At 62.4% G+C, this 20,694-nt stretch overlaps 1 protein-coding gene across 1 annotated transcript; it reads right to left on the bottom strand.

Moving 5' to 3' along the window:
- Positions 1 to 1,191: 1,191 nt before the first annotated feature.
- Positions 1,192 to 17,418, bottom strand: LMOD1 (leiomodin 1). The gene is made up of 3 exons (XM_080569238.1): positions 16,963 to 17,418; positions 3,029 to 4,645; positions 1,192 to 2,249 (listed from the first exon to the last, which is right to left on the bottom strand). The coding sequence occupies exons 1-3, from the start codon at positions 17,221 to 17,223 to the stop codon at positions 2,223 to 2,225; spliced, it is 1,905 nt and encodes a 634-aa protein (XP_080425364.1). The 5' UTR covers positions 17,224 to 17,418; the 3' UTR covers positions 1,192 to 2,222.
- Positions 17,419 to 20,694: the final 3,276 nt, after the last annotated feature.

The following is a 20,694-nucleotide window of genomic DNA, read 5'->3' as shown; positions in this document are numbered from 1 at the left end:
TTGGGGGTGCCCCACGGTGCCCCGATTCGGTGCCCAGAGGGCTCCGGGGTGCCCCCAGGACGGTGCCCGGTTTAGGTGCCCCACGGTGCCCGGTTTGGGTGCCCCAAGGTGCCCCGATTCGGTGCCCAGAGGGCTCCGGGGTGCCCCCAGGATGGTGCCCGGTTTGGGTGCCCCAAGGTGCCCGGTTTGGGTGCCCAGAGGGCTCCGGGGTGCCCCACGGTGCCCGGTTTGGGCGCCCCAAGGTGCCCCAATTCGGTGCCCAGAGGGCTCCGGGGTGCCCCCAGGACGGTGCCCGGTTTGGGTGCCCCACGGTGCCCCGTTTCGGTGCCCTGAGGGTTCCGGGGTGCCCCACCGTGCCCGGTTTGGATGCCCCACCATGCCCAGTTTGGGCTCACCCCAGGGTAGCCCTCTTGCGGTGTCCCATGGGGTCTCTGGGTACCACGTCCCCACCCATAGGTGCCCCCAGCCGGGTGCCAAGCACCCCCACAGCCCCCACACCCCCAGACAGCCCTGCCCTGTCCCCGTCCCCGATGAGCAGTGTGACCCTGGGGGCAGCACCGGGGCTGGGGGTGGCGGGGCCCCCCCTGCCCCCATGCCCTCATGCCTCCCCCCTGCCAGCCTGGCCGCCCGCCCGCGCTGCCCGGGTGCCCTCGTGCGAAATGCCCAAATAAAGGCATTTCTCCCCATTTCCAGAACCCGCCACTCAGCCACGCGGCCTGCAGCCAGGGGGACCCCAAGAAAGGAGGGAGCCCCCCCAAGGGCCCACCCTGGTGCCCACCTGCACCCCAGATGTGGCCTCCGCTGGGTGCTGCCATCACCGCCTCTGGGGAGCCCTGGCACAGCTCTGGGTGGCCCCAGGGTGCCCAGTTGGGGGTGACCGCGTGGCTGTGGGGTGCCTGGTTCTGGATATCCAACAGCGGCTGGGTGCCCAATTTGGGGTGCCCAGGTGGACTCAGGGTGCCCAGTTTTGGGGTGAGGTGCCTTTTTGGGGTTTTTGGGTGGCCCCAGGGTGCCCAGTTGTGGTGTCCCCATGGCAGGGCTCTGGGTGCTGGCAAAGCTGCCCCAGAAGGGGGGCTGCATCCAAACAACCCCGGTACCCCCCCTCCCGGGACCCTGGTGTGCAGCAGGGGTGCAGTGGCAGTGGCTCCTGGGGGGGTGACCGTCCCCCCAGCCCCGTCCCTGAGGCGCACGGAAGCGTTGGGTGAGCTTTATTGCTGATGCAGTGGCCGCAGTTGTACAAATCGTGAGCAATGCTTCACACCAGGGGTGGGCACAGCGCCCCAAAACCCGCTGCCCCCCCCAGCCAGGGCTTCATGGGCAGGCAGCGTCCCCTGCCCGGCCCCACGCCCACGGGCAGAGGAGCTGGCAGGGCTGCAGGTGACGCTGGCAGCACGGGGGGCCACTGCCACCCCCTCCTGCTGCCCCCCACCCCAGGAGCAGACCCCCCTACGAGCCCTGCTCTTCCCACGGAGCACTTGGTCACCGCACAGGGACAAATGTCTGGGTGCAGAGGTCAGGTCCCGCATTCTGCGGGGGCAGGACAGCCCTGGGACCCTGGGGACAGCCCTGGGGACAGCCCTGGGCGCACGCCCCCACCCCAGCTCCACCTCCCGCTGCAGCTCTCCACCACCTCCTACCCCGTGTACCACCGATGTCCCCGTCACCCCCCCGGCCACTCGGAGACCCTGTGGGGACACAAGCGGTGACGATGGCCCAGGTGTCCCCTGGCTGGGGCGGTCCATCTGCTCGGCCCAGGTTGGACCGAGCTGGAGGGCATCGGCCCCTCGGTGCGCTCCCAGGGGACCCCCGGCCCCGCTGCACTCCCCGGCCCGTGGCACTGCCTCCCTTCCACCACGAGCCCCCTTTCCCCGCGGTGGGGTTGGATGCAGCAGGGACGTGGGGACAGCCACCACCCCCCTCCTCCGTCCTTGACATCCCCGAGCGGCCGGACAGAGCGGGGCACGGTGCTGGCAGAAGAGAGAGCTTGAGGGCTTCGCAACCGTAACAATAATAAATACAAGGTCTTCCTCACACACTGCATCGAACGGCCGTGCTGGCCCTCCTCGGGCCCGGCCCTTCCTCCGTCAGTCCCAGAGAGATCGCTGCTCCTCGGCGTCGGTCACTGCAGGGTCCCAGAGGGCTCGTCATGGCAAGAGTCACGAGGAAGGCGAGAGTCCCGGGGTCTGCCACGCCGGGCTGCGGGGGCAAAGCCGTCCTGCTCCCTACTGCAGCAGCTTCGGTAAATCCACCTGCCGGAGAAGACAGCCCGTTACTGGGCAGAGCCGGGAGAGGTGGTGGCAGGGGCTGCCGGAGGGGCTCGAGGACCTGATGCAGAGCTGCATGGTGGTGCTGGACCCCTCCCCGGTGCTGCCGGACCCCTCCCCAGTGCTCCTGAGGATGCTCGGAGCTCCAGGGCCACCCGTCCCTCCTGGCCAGGCTATGGCTGTCCCCGGGGCAGCCCACACGGGGACACAAAGCACTGCGACAGGCGAGGAATTTCAGGGCTTGGCGCTGGGATGAGGGGGAGATGCAGCCCCTCGGGGTGCCCCCCAGCCTGGGGGAAGCAGGAGCCAGGCGAGCCACTGCCCTCAGGGACCTGCTGCGCACACAATCCTGCCTGCACCGGCACCGTTAGGGCTGAGCACCGCTAAAGCTCAGCATGGGGAGGTCCCGGCTCTCCACCCCCCGGGTTTATGGGTCTAAACTGGCTCCTTCCCTGTGTCCCAACCCCTGGGCCAGATCTGGCCGCTGGAAGGAGGTGCCCACCCCAGGGGCTCTGCCAGGGGACGGACCTGCTGGCCCCATGCGCTCCACAAGGGATGGTGCAGAGGGACGGGTCTGCCCACCCTGCGTGCTCCGCGAAGGGACGGATCCGCCCCTGCCACGTGCTGTGCACGGGGGCTGCGACCTCGGACCCCAGGCTGTCCCCCCCCCCGAGGGCAGCCCTCACCCTCCACCACCCAGGTGATGACAGACGTGGCCGCAGATCTCAGCCCCCACGCTAGCCCCGCCGCGGCCCCGCACTTGCCTTCTTGAGCTGTTTGAGGTTGCTGGAGCGGATGGCCGCCAGGAGCTGGTCCCGCGAGTTCTTCTCCTGGACCGGCAGCGCCCGGTCTCCCATTTTCCTCTGCGTGGCCGGCGAAAGCGAGTTCCTCAGGTTCTCGTTGATCAGCGGCGGGGCGAGCGGAGGAGGAGGCGGGGGCGGCACGGCGGGCGCTCCCCCTTTCTTGGGAGAGTTTTTGGGGGAAGCCTTGGGGGATGGCTGCGGGGACCCCTTGGGGGACCCCTTCGGGGCTCCGACCTTGGGCACCTCCAGCAGGTCCTTCTTCTCCCCGCGCTCCTGTGCCAGTTTCTGCTCCTGGAGGCGTTTCTGCCTCTGTTTGTCCATGTTTCGGCTCAGCAGGTTGGTGACCGTCATGCGAGGCCCGGCCAGCTCGAAGTGGTAGCCCAGCTTGAGCAGCGTGGTGTTCTCCTTCAGGAGCTTGGCGATCTCCATCTCTGTCTTCCCCCCGCAGATGTGCCGCTGGTTGTGGAAGCGCAGCTCCGTCAGCGTGTTGTTCTGCAGCAGCGCCCGGAAAATGGCCAGGATGCCCTTGCCCGTGATGTGGTTGGAGTCCAGGTTGATGCTCGTCAGCACCTTGTTGGACTTGAGCATGATGGCGATGGCGAAGGCCACGTGGTCGTCGGCGCGGGTGTTGGCCAGCGCGAACAGCTTGACCACCGTGTTGAACTCCAGGGCCTCGGTGAAGCGCACCAGGGTCTCGTTGTTGATGCAGTCCGAGTTGTTCACGTTGACTTCGGTCACCTCGGCGTCGTTGTTCTTCACCTTCTCGATGAGCTCATCGAAGATGCTGGAAGCTTCGTCTTCCTTGGCCTGCTCCGGGGAGCTGCCGGTGGCGGGCTTGGAGTCGCTGCTCTCGGCCGCCGCCGTCGCCTTGGCCTCCTGTTTCTCCTCCGCTGCCTTTTCTGCCTCTGGCTGAGGTTTCTCCTTCTCATCTTCCTTTGATTTTTTCAGATCTGAACTCTTTTCCTCTTCTTTTTTATCTTTTTCTTTCTTCTCTTCTTTTTTGTCTTTTCCTTTCTTCTCTTCTTCTTTTTTGTCTTTTTCTGCCTCTTTCTTTGATCCTGAACTCTTCTCTTCCTCCTTTTTGTCCTTCTCCGTGCCCTTCTTCAGTGCCGAACCCTTTTCTTCTTCCTTCTTGTCCTTCCCTGTCTCCTTCTTTGCTGCCGAGCTCTTCTCTTCCTCCTTTTTATCCTTCCCTGCAAACTTCTTTAATACTGAGCCCTTCTCCTCCTCCTTTTTATCCTTCCCTGTGTCCTTCTTTAACACTGAGCCCTTCTCCTCTTCCTTTTTGTCCTTCCCCTTCTCCTTCTTTACCGCTGAATCCTTCTCTTCCTCCTTCTTGTCCTTCCCCATCAGCTTTTTCTCCATGGCCTTGACCTTGTCATTGATGGCTTTCCCGTCCTTGGTTTTGCTCTCAGCCTCAGCTTTAACCTTTGGGTCTGTCTTCTGAGCACTTTCTTCCTTTTTCGAGTCTTTCCCCACTCCCGTATCTCGTTTCCGGGCCGGGTCTTTGGCAGGAGCTTCCTTTCCCTTTTCTTCTCCATCCTTGGCTTCCTGCTTCTTCTCGGCCAGTCTGGTTTCCTAACAACAGAGAAACACGGAGGCGTTACAGGGGCAGGGTCCCCGACCTCCAGCCTCGCCACCCCGGACTCATCGTCACAAACTCGGCTGCTCTCGCTCAGCCCGGCTCGGGGAGCTCCGGGAGCCCACGAGGGATGAGCTGCCCCGAAACGCAACAGGCGCCGTCTTGTCCTAAACCGCCGCTGGTGGCTTTCAGCCCATTGGTACGGGGCCAGCAAGGGGCTGGAGGCTCTGGGGGAGATGGGGAAGGCAGAGCCCCAGCCCCAGCACTGCTCGGGGTGAGAAATGACAACGGGGTGAAGGGAGGCGTGGGCGGTTTGTGATAGAAACCTGGGGAGGGCATCGCACGGGGTCCCCAGGACGCAATGGGGACGCCACAGGGCTGAGCGACCTGCCCCAAATCGGGCTGGTTTAACCCTGAATACGGGCCAGAGTCTCCTCGTCTCACCCGAGTGATTTCCCAGCGCTGCTCACGCGCTGCAGCCCACGGCCCTGCTTTGCAAGAGGCCGCTGATCCCAGACGAGGTCCTGGCTCCGGGGGGGGGGTTTCGGTGTGCGAGTGCCCCCCATGCAGGCAGAGCCTGCAGCACCCGGGTGTACCGAGCTCCTGCTGCGGCTCCCCAGGGCATCGCTGCTGCACGGTGACACCGGTGATGGCGATGCTGCCCACCCAGCGGTCACACCCAGCCCTGGGCTCTCTGAAATCGGGTTCCCCGGGCCAGGATTTTGCAGGTTTGGGCTCCCTGAAGAAAACTGAGGGAACTGGGACATTTATCTGCAACGCGTCTTCTGGTGTCCAGAGGCATCAGAGGAGGGAAGAGCTTCCTACAGGGCGGTCTCGGGGAAGGACGTGTTGGGCACGGCAGTGTCGCTGCAGCTGGCACCCCTTCCCCGTGCACACGAAGAAGCCGTGCAGCACTGCTCGGACCTCCTGAGCTTCCTCCTCTGTCCCCAGGCCAGTCAGGACGCCTGCTGGCTCCCTAGCGGGCTGGCAAACGGCAGCGCTTTCATTTTGTCTGCAGCTGCCTGCCCGCTCCTCCAAGCGAGCTTTGGCTCCGCGCTGCGTGCTCGGCGCGATGCCCCTGCCGTGCCCGCGGCGCTCTGTGGGCAGCAGGGGCTCAGTCCGGCTTTCGGCTCGCCAGCGCTGACCTCCAGGCAGCGACCACGTCCTCCCTGCATGCGGGATACAACCCCGAGGCTCGAGGGCTATTTTCTTACGGGCTACCTCCGGCACCAAAGGATTTTCCTCTTTCCCTTCGTGCTTCAGGGCCATTTGATCATTTGTCTCTTGTCCATTAAAATCCCTTTTCTTTCGGTACTTTTGTCAAGCCAGCGATCCTCCCCGGGGCGCAGCGTGTGCGTCGCTGCCAGCCACAGCCAGGACTCAGCGGGTGTCCCGCTGCCGCCTTCACCCTCGGTGGACGGGGCTGGGCAGCGTCTCCCACCGGCACCACTTTGCAATGCTCTGCTTCTGCAGCCCAAGGCTTTGCTGGGTGCAAGCACCCTCCAGCCTGCTGGTTCTCTTACGGCGCTGGATTCACCTCCTCATCTGCCCGGAGTGATGCCGACACGGGAGCAAGAGTTTGTTACAGCACCGCAGCAAGAGCGGGGCAGTGGGGCAGGATTCATCCCTCCTAACACCAGATGAGACCCCTCCACTCCCACTGACGGAGATGAGTCGACGTTACAAAGCGATGCTGGGTGCACGCGAACCCCTGACACTGGGACCAGGCAGGTTTGGGGTGCAGGGCAAGATCCTTCTGTAAGGTCTGCGGCTGGGTTTGGCGATTTAAGTCTCCTTCTCCCTGTTCCCTGCCCGGGAGCACGCAGGTTCTGCTCCTCCCGGCTCTTCCTGGGTGCTCGGTCGGCTTTGGTGGCCCTGAAAGTTTCTGTCCGGGGGAAGCAGAGGGCTGGGAGCTGTGGTCAGGACACGCTCAGGTCTGTGGGGTTAATCCGAGTGTCCTCATCTTGACCACAGCAATGCTGGTGACCGGGCAGTGCTGCTGGCTGCGGGATGCGGAAGCACCGTGCCGAGGGGGTGTCAGGGCAAGGGTCATCTTTGCCAGGGGGCATCGGGACTTCAGGGAAAGCAGGAAGAAATCCCTCTGGGAGATGCAGCTGGAACTCATTGACGAGCTCACAGCACCAGGACAGCACCGTGGCTTCACCCAGTGCCTTGAAACCCCAAATCAGAGCCCGGAGACCCCGGTGTGCAGCCGGGGCTGTCCCCCCAGCTGGGACCCCCCAGCCCAGCTGCGGCTCTGCCAGCCCCGTGCCGGTCCTCTGGGACGGCAGCTTGGTGGAAAGAACTGGCCCAGCCGTCATCAGGGCAGCTGTGGGGACAGCTTGTACCTGGCGTGTGCACAGATGCCATCTGGGACAAGCGCTGTTTGTTTAGTTAAGAAATTTCTTGGCTCCCTGGCACGGACCTGAACAGGCAGCAGCGAGGCACCAGACCCCACAGAGCTGCCCCTGCGGCACTGCAGTGCTGCGGACCCCCAGGAGCGGGGACAGACCCCATCCTGGGGGTGCCCCGATCCCAGCACCTCCCTGTCCTGGGGTCTGCGGGGAGCAGGCGGTGCCACCGCCTCCAGCACGGAGCTGGCGGCCCCTCTGACCCAGGTGTGCCCTGCTCCCGGGGCCGGGATGGTGCAGGGACACGGTGACACCCCGAAGCACCTCGGTGAAGGGGGAGCCAGGTCCCTGGTGAGAGTTTCATGGAATGGGGGCTTGCTGCCTTGCACAGCGATGCCCAACGGTGCCCTTCAAAGGTGTCTGGGGATGCCCCAGGCTGGAGGTTTCCTGCTCGTCCCCGCAGCCCCCCTGGGCTCTGCAGCCCTCTGAGCTCTCCCGGACCCGCAGGCAGCAGCTCCTGCCCCACACCAAGTGCTCCGAAAGCCTTCTCCTTCCTGACCCCAGCTCACTTGGTGATGGGGGCCTGGGGCTCCCCTAAGCTCCAAGACCGAGCAGAGCAAAGGCTTTGGCCAGGAACGAGCAGATCCTGGAGAGAGGGAGGAAAAACCTGGCAAGAAGGAGCTGCAACACCTCCCATACGCAGAGGAGGCAACGGATTTCTGCAAACAAGGCGAAACCAGAGCAAAAATAAGATGAACAGCAAATCCCTGCCAGGCAAAGCGGCTGCAGCGAGTGTATCTTTTTATCACATCGTTAGCACTGTGCTCATTAAAGCTACCATCCCCTGACGTGCTGCCACACATCCAGAGCAAAAAGGGAAGGGACTGACGTGCAGCGACCACCGCAGGCGCTGGTGCAGGCAGCGTTTGCGTGCCCACGTTGGGTGTGTTGTCAGAGCTGCGAGCTCCGGCAGAAAGCGCCCCGTGCCTGCAGGGGAAAGCTCCGCCAGGGCCCACCTTGGGCTGGGGGGCACGGGGGGGACGTCGGGGACCCCAGCCATGGGGCTCGGTGGCGGGACGGCGCAGGAGGGGACGGGTGGAGGGAACGAGGGCGTCCCCTGCTCCTCCCTGCGCCTTCTCCAGCAGCGCGGCCGCCCCGCAGCCTCTCCATGGCCATCTCCAGCCCCGCTGCTCGCTCCTCTCCCCGGCGCTGACATATTTACCTCGGGCACCTAGAAACAGGCACCACGGCACCCGCTCCCGTGCCGTTCCCTCTGCTGCGAGCGCGATTATTAGGGGAATATTTTTACACTGCGTGTCAGACCTTTAAAAATAAGCCTAATGAAAACAGCCTGGTACTTGGCTGATTAATCACCAGTGTTTTGATGAACTGAAATGCCTCCCCGTTTCCTCTAAATAGACTGAAATGAGCATTGCCATTGCTTGTTAGCATTTGCAACCCTCAAACCCACTCAGATGCTTCCTTAAAAGGCAAAGCAGAGCGGGAACTTCTTGCCTGGAATCCCGCTGCAGCGGCCGGGGCCGGGCTGTGCCGCGTGGCGAGCCCCGCGCCGGGCAGGCCCCGGGGTGGCCGGGTGGGAGCCGGGGGTGCCGGGCCCTGCCTCTCCCCCCGGTGAGTGGGGGGCCTGATGGCTCTCGGCTCCTGCCCCTGAAGCCCCACAGCTCGTTTTGGGGTGGGAAATCAGCGGGTGCTCGCCCAGCATGGGGATGGAGGGGGCACCGAAGAACAGGCTGTGAGCCCCGGGGCACGGGGGGGGTCGGCTCCCAAGGGCGCTGTTTGGTGGCAGCGGGGACGTGGGCGCCCAGCAGCGGGGGGACGTCTGTTCTCGGGGAGCACTGGGGGAGCGCACGGCTCTCCCGCACCGAGAAGCAGGCGTCTGCCGAAGGACAGCTGGACCAGCTGAAGCTAATCGACCCAGGAATGATTTCAGCCTCGTCGGGTAACTTCTGCACGTAACTTGCAGCCCACCAGAGCCCAGGGGTCTTCTCCTCATGACTCTTCTCCACCAACCCCCCCGGCGGAGCTGTTTCTGCCTGCTGGCTCTTGCCACCGACGGGGGCTGTCCACCCGGAGCTGTGCTCCGCGCAGACCGACCAGACTCCTCCAGAGCTGCAGGGCAAAGCATAAGCCAAGCGGCAGGCCCCTTCTCCCGGCCTCTGCTAGGATGATAAGTTCCCCCCACGGGACATTTTCCAGTCTGTCTTTTGTCGGGACGTGGCTTGGGCAATGGGGACCCACCTTCACGAATCCTGAGTGATGGAGGGGATTTTGGAGCAGGGAGAGCAGGAACATGGGGGGCAGACGTCTGAGACACAGCGGGGAGCCCCCCGACCGGCAAGGGAAGGGTTTGGTTATTTGAAGTAGGGGGTTTAGGCATAATTACAGCTCCGTAACTGACCACCCACTCTAGTACCTGTGCCTGAGGGCTTTCGGTCTGTCCTACACGTGCTTCCGAGTCCTTCAAAGGTCTCCAGAGCCACTGCGAGACTCCGAGGTCCGACCCACAACTCCAACTGGGCACCTGCAACATCCCTGTGGCGTGGGCCGTACGGAGCCCCCCTGTCCCCTCCGTCCTGCCCGGCTCACCCGAATCCACCCAGGGGCTGTGGGAGGACAGCAGCATCCCACCAGCCCCTGGCACGACTGGGTGAAGGGGGCGAGGATGGTGGGCACAAGCCGTGTGAGAGCTCCCAGGGGACAGGGACGTCCCCTGAGGCTGTTCCACTGCGCGCAGAAGTCCCCTGAGACGGGCAGCGGCCAAACGCCGGTCGTCTTTGCCTGTGATGCTGCTGGGTGTTTGGGTACCCGCTGCCATCACGCTCTAGGGAAAGGTTGCTGGGGCCAAGCTGATCCACGACGAGCGGGCCGAGCTGTTCCCTTCCTCCATTCCCCAACCAAGTTTGAGTAACCCGGGGACAGCTCAGAGCCAAGGACATTCCTGGAAAAACGCCGTGTCCTTGGCTGAGGCCGGAGCGCTGCTAAACCCGGACCGCTGGAGAGCACCGGAGGGAGCAGAAGCCTCCGGATCCTCCACCAAGTCCAGGACGGCGCCGCCAGCGTGGGCCTGGGGCTGCTCCGCCTGGGGCAGACCCCGGGCAGCCCTCCTGCTCCTCAGCCCAGAGCAAAGCCGCTCGCACCCGTGGCTGCGCCCGCCGTGGGCTCCCCGGTAGGACCATCTGCAGGCAGCAGGCGGTTTCTCCCTTGGCACGTTTGTTTTTCTTGGCATGGAGCGGGGGTGGAAGGATGCAGACCCAGCATGACCCCCGGGCTGTGCTCTGCGTGCTGAAGCCCAGAGCGATGTAAACAACTTCTTGCCCCGTCCCGCCTCGGCTCTCACTGTTGTTCTAACGAGGAGCCCAGTTATTCCCCTTCCCTTTTGCTCAGGCCTTTCCAACCCCAAACATCACCGCCTCTCTGCACTTCCCAGGCCGATGTTGTTTAAAACACGCTCCTTCCGAGACGCAGCGCTGTTCCCCAGGGACTGGCCAGCTTCTGGCCCTGACTTTTGTCTTTCTTTGCCTTCGTTAGTGAATTAAGTCAGATAACAAACATTTCAGCTCTTTCCTTTGGCCGGCTAGCCCCAGCTCCTCCGCGGCAACACGCAGCCATTTTCCAGAGAGCCATTTTCCGTTTCCATCTTCCAGCGGCCCCCAAAGCCGTGGGATACTTTGCGAATGGAAAGTTTTGTTTCTCTAACAAAGCCCGTTTTTAGAAACCTGGGTCCTGCTCTTCTACCCATCAATTTCCCAGCCCCTTCTCCCGGCAGGGCCGCGGCAGAAGGGGATATTTCCAAGCTGAGGTCTTTGCTCTGCTCACCCTGTCTTCGGCAGAGGTTGTGAAGGGCAGTGGATGTCAGCGATGCACGCCCCAGCCACCTCGTGGCTGGATTTCTGCCTGGTGCACTTTCTGTGGGCAGCCCACAAAAGGCATTCCTTGGATTTTTAGGACAGAAGAACGCCAAACCATCTCTCGCGAACTTCACAACCCCCCTCCTGCCCTCCACACCACGGGGAGCAGGACGCTGGAGCAGCAGGGCTCTGGCTCCCGGCCTCCTGGGGCTACGTGGACGCGTCTCCAAGCCCCTTGCTGGGGCAGGACCCCCACGGGTCCCACCAGCCAGCCCACGGGACCACCGCAGCCACCCCACGACACCGCTGCCAAAATCAGAGGGCTGGTTTGTTGGCCAAATCCCCAGGAGTTCCTGCGTCACCCGGGCTCCTCCGCCACGTAGGGGCTGCAGCCCCAAACCCAGCCCTTTACGAGACAGCGGGGCACGCCGGGGTCCTGCTCTCTGCTTCCTAGGAACTGCAGACGCTCCCTGGAAGGAAGCAAACTGCAGCTCCCCTCCTGCGGGCTGCTCCCGTCCCCGTGCAGCTCCGTGCCAATTCCCACGCCGGGCGCATCCTGGTCCTGGTCCCCCCGCCAAAGGCAGGGCCACTCGGCGCCCTCGGCAGCATCCGTTCACACACGTCTCTGTGTGAATCCTGACCCAAACACCGGGACGCAAATTTGGGTTCTCAGCTCTAGGCTGCTCAACCCAACGTCAAGGGGCTGCCTGCCCCAAAACGCCCCGGCACCCTGCATCTCTTTATCAGCAACACCTAAAGAGAAAATAACCCCCCCCCCCCGTCGGTGGCAGCTCGGCCCGTATCAGCTGAGCACCCTGAGCATTTCCAGAGGTTTGCCTGCACCCCGCTGTGGTTTATGTAAATGCAGACCTCAGCTGTTAACTGCTGGTTTTTTCAGGCTGACCAGAAACCCGGTGTTTTTTTGGGCTTGTGCCCTTAGATGGACCGTGTGCCTTCCAGGCAGAAACTTTGCTCTTGGCACGAGCTGCGAGCCGCTGGAACACTGTGTGCTGCGGCTCGCGCCGGTCCCAGCAAGGCTGTGCCGCCGTCACCCCCTCCCCACGGCACCACAACCCCCGGCTCCGGGCGTGACGGAGCTCTCACGCCGGTTGTTCAGCAACGCAGCTCCGACCCACGTGCGTTGCCTCCTCTCCTGCCTCAGCTGTTGCGCTGCAGCCCCCTCGGTCACCCGTCATCGGGTCGGTCCTGCTTTCCTTCTTGCCTCGGAGGTCTGTCTCCTCGCCTGTGGCCAGCTGGAGCTCCTTTCCGATGCTCCGGGTGCCGGTGCGTTTTCAGAGATGAAGGACTACACATCCGAGCAGCAGTTCTGGTTTTGTGCAGCGAGAGGTGAGAAGGGGAAGGGCTCTCCTGGAGGCGCTGGTCTGCAGCAGGCTGCAGAGACCACGGAGCAGAGACCACCCGTGGCCGCCCCTAAGGGCCAGATGGGAGCCGCTCAGCACCTTCGGCTTCTTTCAGAGTCTGTGACTGTTGTGGATGTCCCCAGCTATCGTCTGCACCTCTCTTGGAGGCCGGGAGCTGGCAGAACACCACCTTGTTCTGAGGGTAGAGCAGGCACCGACGTTGCCAGAGCCTGCCCCGGCCTGGGCTGAAAGAAAGGCGAGACGGGGAGCTGGCGGCGGCTCTTGGGGAGGGAAGGGAACAGCCTTGGCATATCGACAGATGGGCTGATAAACAGAGCAGCAGAGTTTAGATGCGTTCGTGTTAGTCACAGACTGGTAAGATGCTTAAAGAATGATACAAGCACTTCTTTCCCCTCGTTTACAATTCCCCTTGAGTCTGTCCCAGCTATTTAAATCCGGAGCTTGTTTTTCTTCCAGATATTTCCATGAAAAAAAAAAAAATGACAAGCTTTGAGCATTAATAGGAAACTTTAACTTGGTTTTCTGTAACGAAGCAGAAAGGCTCACCAGTAGGGATCTTCGCTTTTCCTGGTGTCTCCTTCCTCTATTACTCCACTATTTATCCTTAAAAGTGGCTTAAACACAACCCAGCACCGTGCGCCCGAGCCTACCTGTGCACACTTCAGCGACAGGCCAGGAAGGCAGCAGGACTTTTCTGAAGAGCTCCCCGAGGAGTTCCATAATCCCCGGCCATGGCACTAGGACCTGCGTAGGGCCTCCAAGGAGCGGGTCCCAAGGCTTACACGCAGAGACACCAGCACACGTGCAAGCACCTTGCTGAAAAAAAAGCGGTTTTGTGGCCCCGGCACGAATCTCCTCCGCCGGCAGGATGACAAACGCCCCCACCTGCAATATCCCTGCACGCCCCCAGCCCTCCCTGCCTGAAGCAGCTTGAAATCGGTGCAGCCCCACGGGGAGGCAGGGCTGGGGGCTCTGGTGGGACCGGGACCCCCAGGTGTCCGCTCCCTGCGAGCGCGGAGGGTGAGGGAAGGAGGCTCCGTCCGTTCCTGGGGAGGGCGGTGGGGCTGCAGGAGGGGGGCACAAGGAGGTGCCCAGCAGGTTGGGAGCCACCTGAGGCCAGGCAGGAGCCCGGGGAGAGCCCAGAATAACAGCGGGTGGGTGTAGTGGCGTGCTTCGAAAAGCAAAACCTCCTGCCGAGGACGTGGCTGCTGCCACGGCGCGCTCGTCCCCCAAACCGCCTGGTGCCACGGCACGTGCGGGGCACGCCGAGCTGCGGGGCTCCCCACGGCGGCTCTTCGCAGCCCGGTCCCTCCTGGTTAGTGTGACCCCGGGGGGTCTAGGGGTGACCAAATGCCAACGGGGAAGACGGGGATATCCCCAGGGTGTGCGTCACGGTGCTACGTGCACGTGTGCGCGCTGTCAGAGGTGTCTCCAGCAGCTGGGGAAGAGGCAGACAAAGCCGGCTGGAGCAGCTCTCCCATGTCGCAGCCCTCACCCAGCTCACCTGGCGGCAACCCCCCCCCGGAGACACCGCACGCACCGGGCCCTGCCTCAGTTTCTCCTCTTCTAAAGAGGAATCCCAGGCACGACACAAAAATTTCGAGGGACAGCAAGTCACCTGGGCCCCTGCTGACTCGCGCCGCTAAATGCCGCTGCTTCAAACTCCGCCGTGTTTGTAACCCGAATTTCTCCCTCATTACGTCTTTGCCTGCTACGTGAAAAAGCCACAAACCATTAAAACCCTCATTCGTCCACTTGCGTGAACATCAGTTTAACCGCGGCTCCCTTGACATGCGGGCCTGCGGAGAGGCCGCGCTGAGCGCATCCGAGGAGAGGCACAGCCCCGAGCTCCGTGGCTGAACAGGGGTATGCCTTCACACGCCAGCAATATTGAATGCAGATTAATTAATTAATGCATCGCCAAGGTATGAATTTGGCTGCACGGTGCGGAGAAGCCAGGGCAAAGCTCACATCTATTTTGAGCTGTTTATAAACTGCTTCCTAGTTACCCAAGTCTGCCCTTTTCATCACAGAGCAAGACGACGTGTTATTGTGGAGCTACAATATTTCTAAACGTACCCGCTCCTCCCAACGCTGAGGAGGGAATTGGGGTGCCTGGAGCGGGTCCAAGAGCAGAGAAATGACCGCAGGAAGAGCCGTGAGACTGGCCGGCACCGAGCCCTTTCCTTTAAACCCCTTCCCTTCACGACACCTCCTTCCCCTCTGGCCAGCTCCTGCCGTCCCCACTGGCACCCAAATCCCACGAGCAGCTGCGCCAGCGAACGGTGGGCAGTGAGTGGAGCTGGGCAGGGAACTCCCGAATGTTTTCTATCCTCAGCACCTTTGTGCAAGGCAGCTGCGGACCCGGGGACCTGTAGCTCCAGGACAAGACGCCAGCCTCCCATCCCCCCCTGCCGCAGGGACAGCCCAGGGGCAGGACGACACCTCCCCGTGCTCCCCGTCCCTCCGCTGCCCTCCCGCGCTCAGGCTCCTGCTTCTCACTCGCAAAGCTTTCGCCCGATGGGTTTCACTGGGGATGCCGTGTGCCCGAGGGTGCAGAGGGCTGAGAGCTGCCGAGGGTGCAGAGGGTTGGGTGGGCATGGGTGGGCGACGTCGGCACCCAGCTGGTGACCACCATCCGCTGTGCAAACCCGCGGCACTCCTGCTGGCGGGCACAACCGCATCGCAGCCCGCGGCACCGCGAAACGAAACCTGCTGATGTGGAGAGGGACTTGTCGTCGCAGCCCCCGGGGCTCCCAGCAGCCGGCTGAGAGCTGGGAGCCACGGGATGCTCCGGAGGGCTCCACGCGCTCGCTTCATCCAAAACACCCCCCTGGGGCGCGGGGAGCGCTCCGCCTGCGGGGCTGCTCTCCTCGAGCACTCCGGTGTCCCGGTGATCCCGTCCTGCCCCCCGCGCCCCGTGGCAGAGCCCGGCGGGGCCCGACCTGCCGGTGCTGGCACCTTCTGGGTGCTAATCCCAGGTCCCAACAATGCCAGGGAGGAAGGGATGGAGGGTATTTTTTCTCACCCTGCAGGGACTGAAACAGAAGAAGAAAGGCAGTTCTGCAATATCCAGTGACCGCAGCGCGACCTAACGGGGCCGGTTTCGCTGCCGAATTTGACCGGTTGCCCATCTGCTTTGTCCTCCACGGCCCAAAGCTGCCGACGTTCAAACGGGAGCACGGGGAGAGCCTTTCCCAGGAGCTCCCTCACTGCGCTCCCCGCCAGCCCTGGCACAGCACACCCCCAGGACACCTCTCCTCCCTGTGCCGGCCCTTGCAAACCAGTGCAGACCCCTGCGATGCCGCTGGGATGACTGGGGCAGGCCTGTCCTGCTGTGCCGGCAGCTCCCCGCGGGGGGAAGGTGAGCGTGGTGCCCTCAGCCAGGGGCATGGCGCTTCCTGCAGCGACCCAGCGACGGGAATTGGTCCCCCAGCCCACGCCAACACCGCATATAGAAGGTGAAGGCTGCCAGCGCCGCGTCCTCGCAGCCAGGGGAAAGCTCCCCGGCGGCTGGGAGAACCGCTTAACCCCTCGGGCAGGTCTCCAGAACCAACCTGCTCTTACTTCTCCTGCAGTTTTCATCTTTCTCTCCCTGTTTGCGTCCTGGCTGCACCCCAGACCCCAGTCAGGAGAGGGTCTCCTGTAATAAGCTCCGTACACATCCCCAGGGAGCTTTCCAGGGTGCTCCCAGGCCACTCAGAGCTTGATTACTCTGCAGGGTGCTGCTGGGTGCCCCGGGACAGGGAAACAGAGCCAGAGCAGGCGGCTCCGGGGAGCTCATGCGTGGCTTTGCTCCGCTCCCCCTGCGAGGCTCCTCAGCCCCTGCACCGAGGATGCGGACCCAGCCTGGGACACAAAACCTGCCCGTGCTCCGCAGAAGAATAGCTGCAGGGTCCCCTTCTTTCGCTTTCTGGCTCAGCCTGCCATAAAAAACGAGGGAAACCAAATGCTTCCCAGCCTCCCACGCACCGAGCACATACCAAATATTCTTAGTGCAGAGGTTAATAAATGTTACAGAGAAGTGGGACCGGCTCCCACCGAGGCGAGGCACAAATAGGCGGGATGGGGGACTGGCATGAAGCTTTCTGGCTCAAGGCGAGCTCTTAAAGGATTTGCCAAGTGCAGAGAAGGAGGTAAATGTGCCCAAATCAAAATAAAAGAACGAGTTTTAACTGAACAATAAAGAGGAAACAAATGGCTTAGGGCATAACCCACTTCTCGGGGTGATTTCCACAAAACAGCAAACTTTTCTCTTTTTTTTGTTCCACAGGAACCAGAAACGGTTTGAGCTTTTGCACAAGAGGAACTGAACGGACCAAGAACCTGGGGATCTCCAAAGGCAAAAGCAGGAGGAAAGAGAAACACAGCCCGCAGGGTCGCTGTCACCGCAGCCGACCCTCCAGCCTTCTTCTGGCTGCAGAAGCCACCTCTGCCACCTGCCCTGCCCCTGGCGGATGAGGCAGAGAGAAACCCCCTGGCACCAGCACCAGTTCTGGCTTTCAGAGATTTCGTGAAATCCCCTGCTGGCTCCTGGCGTGCCAGCACCAGCTCCCCGCCTCATCCTCTGGTCTCTCCACCGCAGCTCTTCCTCCCTAGCAAGCACCGCACGCCGCTCACGGCGCTCACGGTTTCCACCTCGTCCCCTAAACCAGCCCCAGCTCGCGGGTGCGCCCGGGAGCCAGCCGAAACGCGGGGAGATGGGACTTACGTCTACCGAGTGCTCCCTCTGGATGCGTTTCTTGGTCTCCTTCTCGCAGTGGTTGAGCACCGCGTCGCAGTTCTGCGGGCTGGCCGGCGAATTCTCCGTTTGGTTTTTCTGACTCGGCTCCAGAGGGATGCTTCCGTCCGAATCCACCACATCCAGCTCCTTCTCCAGCTCCTCCATCTCCTCCGGAGACAGAGTCGACAGCAAGCTGTCTATGTCCGGATCTTCGCTAACTTGTCGCCGATATTTGGCAACTTTGGACATCTTGGCCCGTTGGCGAGACACGGTTGCGGTTGTTGTGGTACCCAAAGCAAGAGAAAAAAAACCAGAGCCGAAGCTCTAACACCGCTTCCCGCAGCGGCAGCAGGTGCTGAAGCGTTACAATCGCGGCAGCTCTCAACCGCTGCAGCCCCGGGGCTCGGTAGTGATGAAGAGGGGACACCCCTCGGCCCAAGGGTTGGCCAATAACAGCGCCCAGCGGCGATTCGGGTGCGGGGAAGCCAATGGAGCCCAGCGGGAGGCGGGGAATGGTGCTATCAGAGCAGCCTGAAACCCGAGGACATTCCAGGGAACCATGCAGAGCTGCATGACCAAATTTAGTCCGGAGCATTTAGCCTTTTAAAGGCAATGGGCCAACGTAGCGAGAAAAACACGCAAAAATGCACAAGCTGGCAGGCTGGGGAGCTGGGGGCTGGGGGCTGATCCCAGCACATGCCCATGGGCGCCTGCGGGCGAGTAAAGAGGTCAGCCCAGCTCCGAAGTCTGCCCCCGTTACCGGAGGGCAGATTTTCGGGAGATGAGCCTTACGTTAGTGACAGCTCTTGAGTGAAACCCGCAGCAGCGTGCCCACCCCAGGGGGCTTTCACCCTTATCCTGGTGCTCCCCAGGATCTGCGGGGTTAGCCAGAGCGCGCGGCGTGCCGGGCAGAGCTGCTCACGGTGCTGGCGCGGGCTGGCTCTGCACGAAGGGCACGCGAAGCCCGGCGCCCGCTCCTCGCTCAGCACAGCCCCAGCCCAGCACCGTCCCCGGGTCGCCTGATCGGCGCTTCTGCTGCTTCCCTGGCCCCTGCGGGGGGTCTGCAGCTGCTCGTCCGTTTCCCCTCGCCCAGCCCCAGAGGCATCCCCCCCGCACAGACCGAATTCCTGAGCGTCCCCTGCCTCTGGCTCAGGCAGTGCCCTAAGCCTGGGCTTCGGCTGGAGGCACCTACTTTCCGTCGACCTAATCCGCGACGAAGCTTACTGGCATCTGCAAGTTCTCCCGGAGGGGCACGGCAGATGTGCTCTTTCCCTCCAGATTTCAGAGCAGCTTTGCCCCATGCACAACATTTTGCACCCATGTGATATACTGCCGACTTCACCCTTTTCTTCATTCTCTATCATTCTCCTGCTATTTACTGCCTGCTCTCAGACCTCCCTCCTAGACTGAGCAGGCAGCCCTTTGGTCTCCTTCTGTAGAATAAGCTCTTGTAGGATTTTCCTCACCAGCTTCATCACCACCTTCCTTTCCTCACCACCTTCCCTGCCCGTCCCCCTGGGTCGGATCTCGTCCTGAACAGAGGCACAGGGTGCTCCAGGTGAGCCTCCCAGTGCCTTGTGCTCCAAACCAGACATTCCCCATCTGGACGGGAAATGCAGGCTCTTGTTGCATTCTAGGATTTCATTTATCTGCAGCATCCCAGCACCCAGCCCCTGCTCATAGCCTTCCTATGATTCACCCGCACAACTGAGATGTTTTCCAGATTGTAGAAGAAAATGTTGTCTTTAGTTTCCAAGTGCATATTCTTAAACATTGTGGCACTGAATTTCATCCCACTTCACCCCATCACTTTTATCTCCCTGATCCCCCGATCCCCATCTGTACTGACTGCAGCAGTTCCAGAAAACTTGGCACGATCAGAAAAGCTACCAGCGCCCCGCAGGCCTGTGCCGAGGTCCTAAATGAAAGATTAAAGACAGGACTGAACAGCGAGGGACCTCACTGGCAATCTCCTGAGATTTCCTCCTCCCCCTCGCTTCCCACTGTCGAGCATGGGGTGGGCAGCAAAAACTGGTTTTAGTGCTTCATGACTGCTTCCAGTACTGCAAATCTGGTTTTGGTAGAACAAGATCACCACTGATACTCTGTGTTTTTGTTCCTGGACCCTGACTGCTGTGCTGAGGGGTGCCAGACATCGAGCTCCCCCAGGAGCTGTGTGCTCAGGGCCCTGAGGTGCTCCTGAGGCCCCACGCATCCGTCCCTGATCTGCGGGTCCGTGTCTGCTGGGCTCTCCTCCGCTGAGCTGCAGAGCTGCCTGCGCAGAGGTAACAGCACAGCCTTGCAGAGGAATGTCCCTTCATTAGCGGAGGCCCGTCGGCAAGAGCAGGAAGGCAGGGAGAGGAGCGGGGTCTCCCCAGACCTGTCAGTTTGTAGCAGGAGGTCTCAGTGGAACTCATCTCGGCTGTCACTCGTCTCTTTTTAAAGGGCATGGCAGCGCAGCTCTCGAGCGCGCCGTATTCCACAGAGCTCTCAGTGCCTTAAGAAAGGAAACGCTGGAAAGAAAATCTAGTTTTCACCCGGGAATAAGAGGTGCTCTGGAGACGTGCGCTGCTCTTTGTGGGCCAGCAGCAACCGGGACCGGGCGGGGGCTGCGTGCTGCGGCCACCACGGGATTGATGCCGGCCCCTTGAGGCTCGGCCGGGTGGGAGAGCGCAGTGCGATACGGCACAGCAAAGCACAGCACGGCACGGCACGGTGCAGCACGGCACAGCACAGCACGGCACGGTGCAGCATGGTGCAGCACGGCATGGCACAGCACGGTGCAGCACAGCACAGTGCAGTATGGCGCAGCACGGCACAGTACAGAATGGCATGGTGCAGCATGGCACAGCACGGCATGGCACAGCACAGTACAGCACAGCACAGAGCAGTACGGCACAGCACGGCATGACGCAGCACGGCACGGCGGAGCTCCAGCAACTTCGAATCTTCACCGAGGCTCCCCAGCCTCTGCACTTCTCAGGATCCCCATCCCCATAGCAACCGAGCGCCCCGGAGGCACCGATCGGCGTTTCCGCCCCACGCAAGGAGCGCAGCAGCGTTAGCAGCAGCGTTAGCAGCCGCGTCTCAGCGGCGAGGAGCCGAGGCAGCAGGAGGAAGCGCCTTTTCCAGGCACCCCCGCGGGGTCTGGCAGAGCTCTCCGTGCTCCCACCTCTTGTGCCACCACCCCGCGGCCCTCTGCCTTCCTCTGGTTCCTCCTAGCAGCTGCTGGAGCACAACCGCAAAACGGATGGATTCCTCCAGGCTGCTCTATCGGCCCCTTCCTTCGGAGCCCGCAGGGGGAAAGGCCGAACCAGTGATCTTCTCATTTTGTAGTGTCTTCCTCGGGACGGCGAGCGGCAGCTCCCTGCCCTGCCCTGCCCGCCTGCGGCACGCAGCCGCCCTGGGGCGCGCTGCTGCAGCTCTCCTCTCCCAACCCAACTGCAACTTCGCACAGATCCTTCCCCCGCAAAGTTCCCAAAATTCACAGGAGAGCGAGGGAAACGCAGAACAGCCATTACACGTGGGGAAAGCAAGCGGCTCCTGGCCGCAGGGAAATTCTGAGAGCCCGTGGGCAGCTCCCGGCAGCCTGCCCGGGGTCCCCCCCGCCGTCCCCGGCCGGGCTGCGGGAAGTCCCTTTGGCGACTCTGGCCGCCGTGGGGGGAGTTTTGGGTCCCTTGAGAGCTCTCCGGCAGCCTGAAGGGGACGGGCAGAGAACGA

This window comes from Anser brachyrhynchus (assembly GCF_964034855.1).
Source record: "Anser brachyrhynchus genome assembly, chromosome: 27".
Classification (NCBI taxonomy): Eukaryota; Metazoa; Chordata; class Aves; order Anseriformes; family Anatidae; genus Anser; species Anser brachyrhynchus.
The sequence above is the reverse complement of the archived record's forward strand: the minus strand, read 5'-3'. Positions and strand labels throughout refer to the sequence as shown.

Bases quoted from the DNA above. Each gene is read 5' to 3' on its own strand.
- LMOD1 (XM_080569238.1), bottom strand. From the start codon at position 17,223: ATGTCCAAAGTTGCCAAATATCGGCGACAAGTTAGCGAAGATCCGGAC. The intron at 4,646-16,962 runs GTAAGTCCCATC...CTCTGTTGTTAG, and splicing joins AGAGGGAGCACTCGGTAGAC to GAAACCAGACTGGCCGAGAA. The intron at 2,250-3,028 runs GCAAGTGCGGGG...CTTCTCCGGCAG, and splicing joins ACCTCAAACAGCTCAAGAAG to GTGGATTTACCGAAGCTGCT.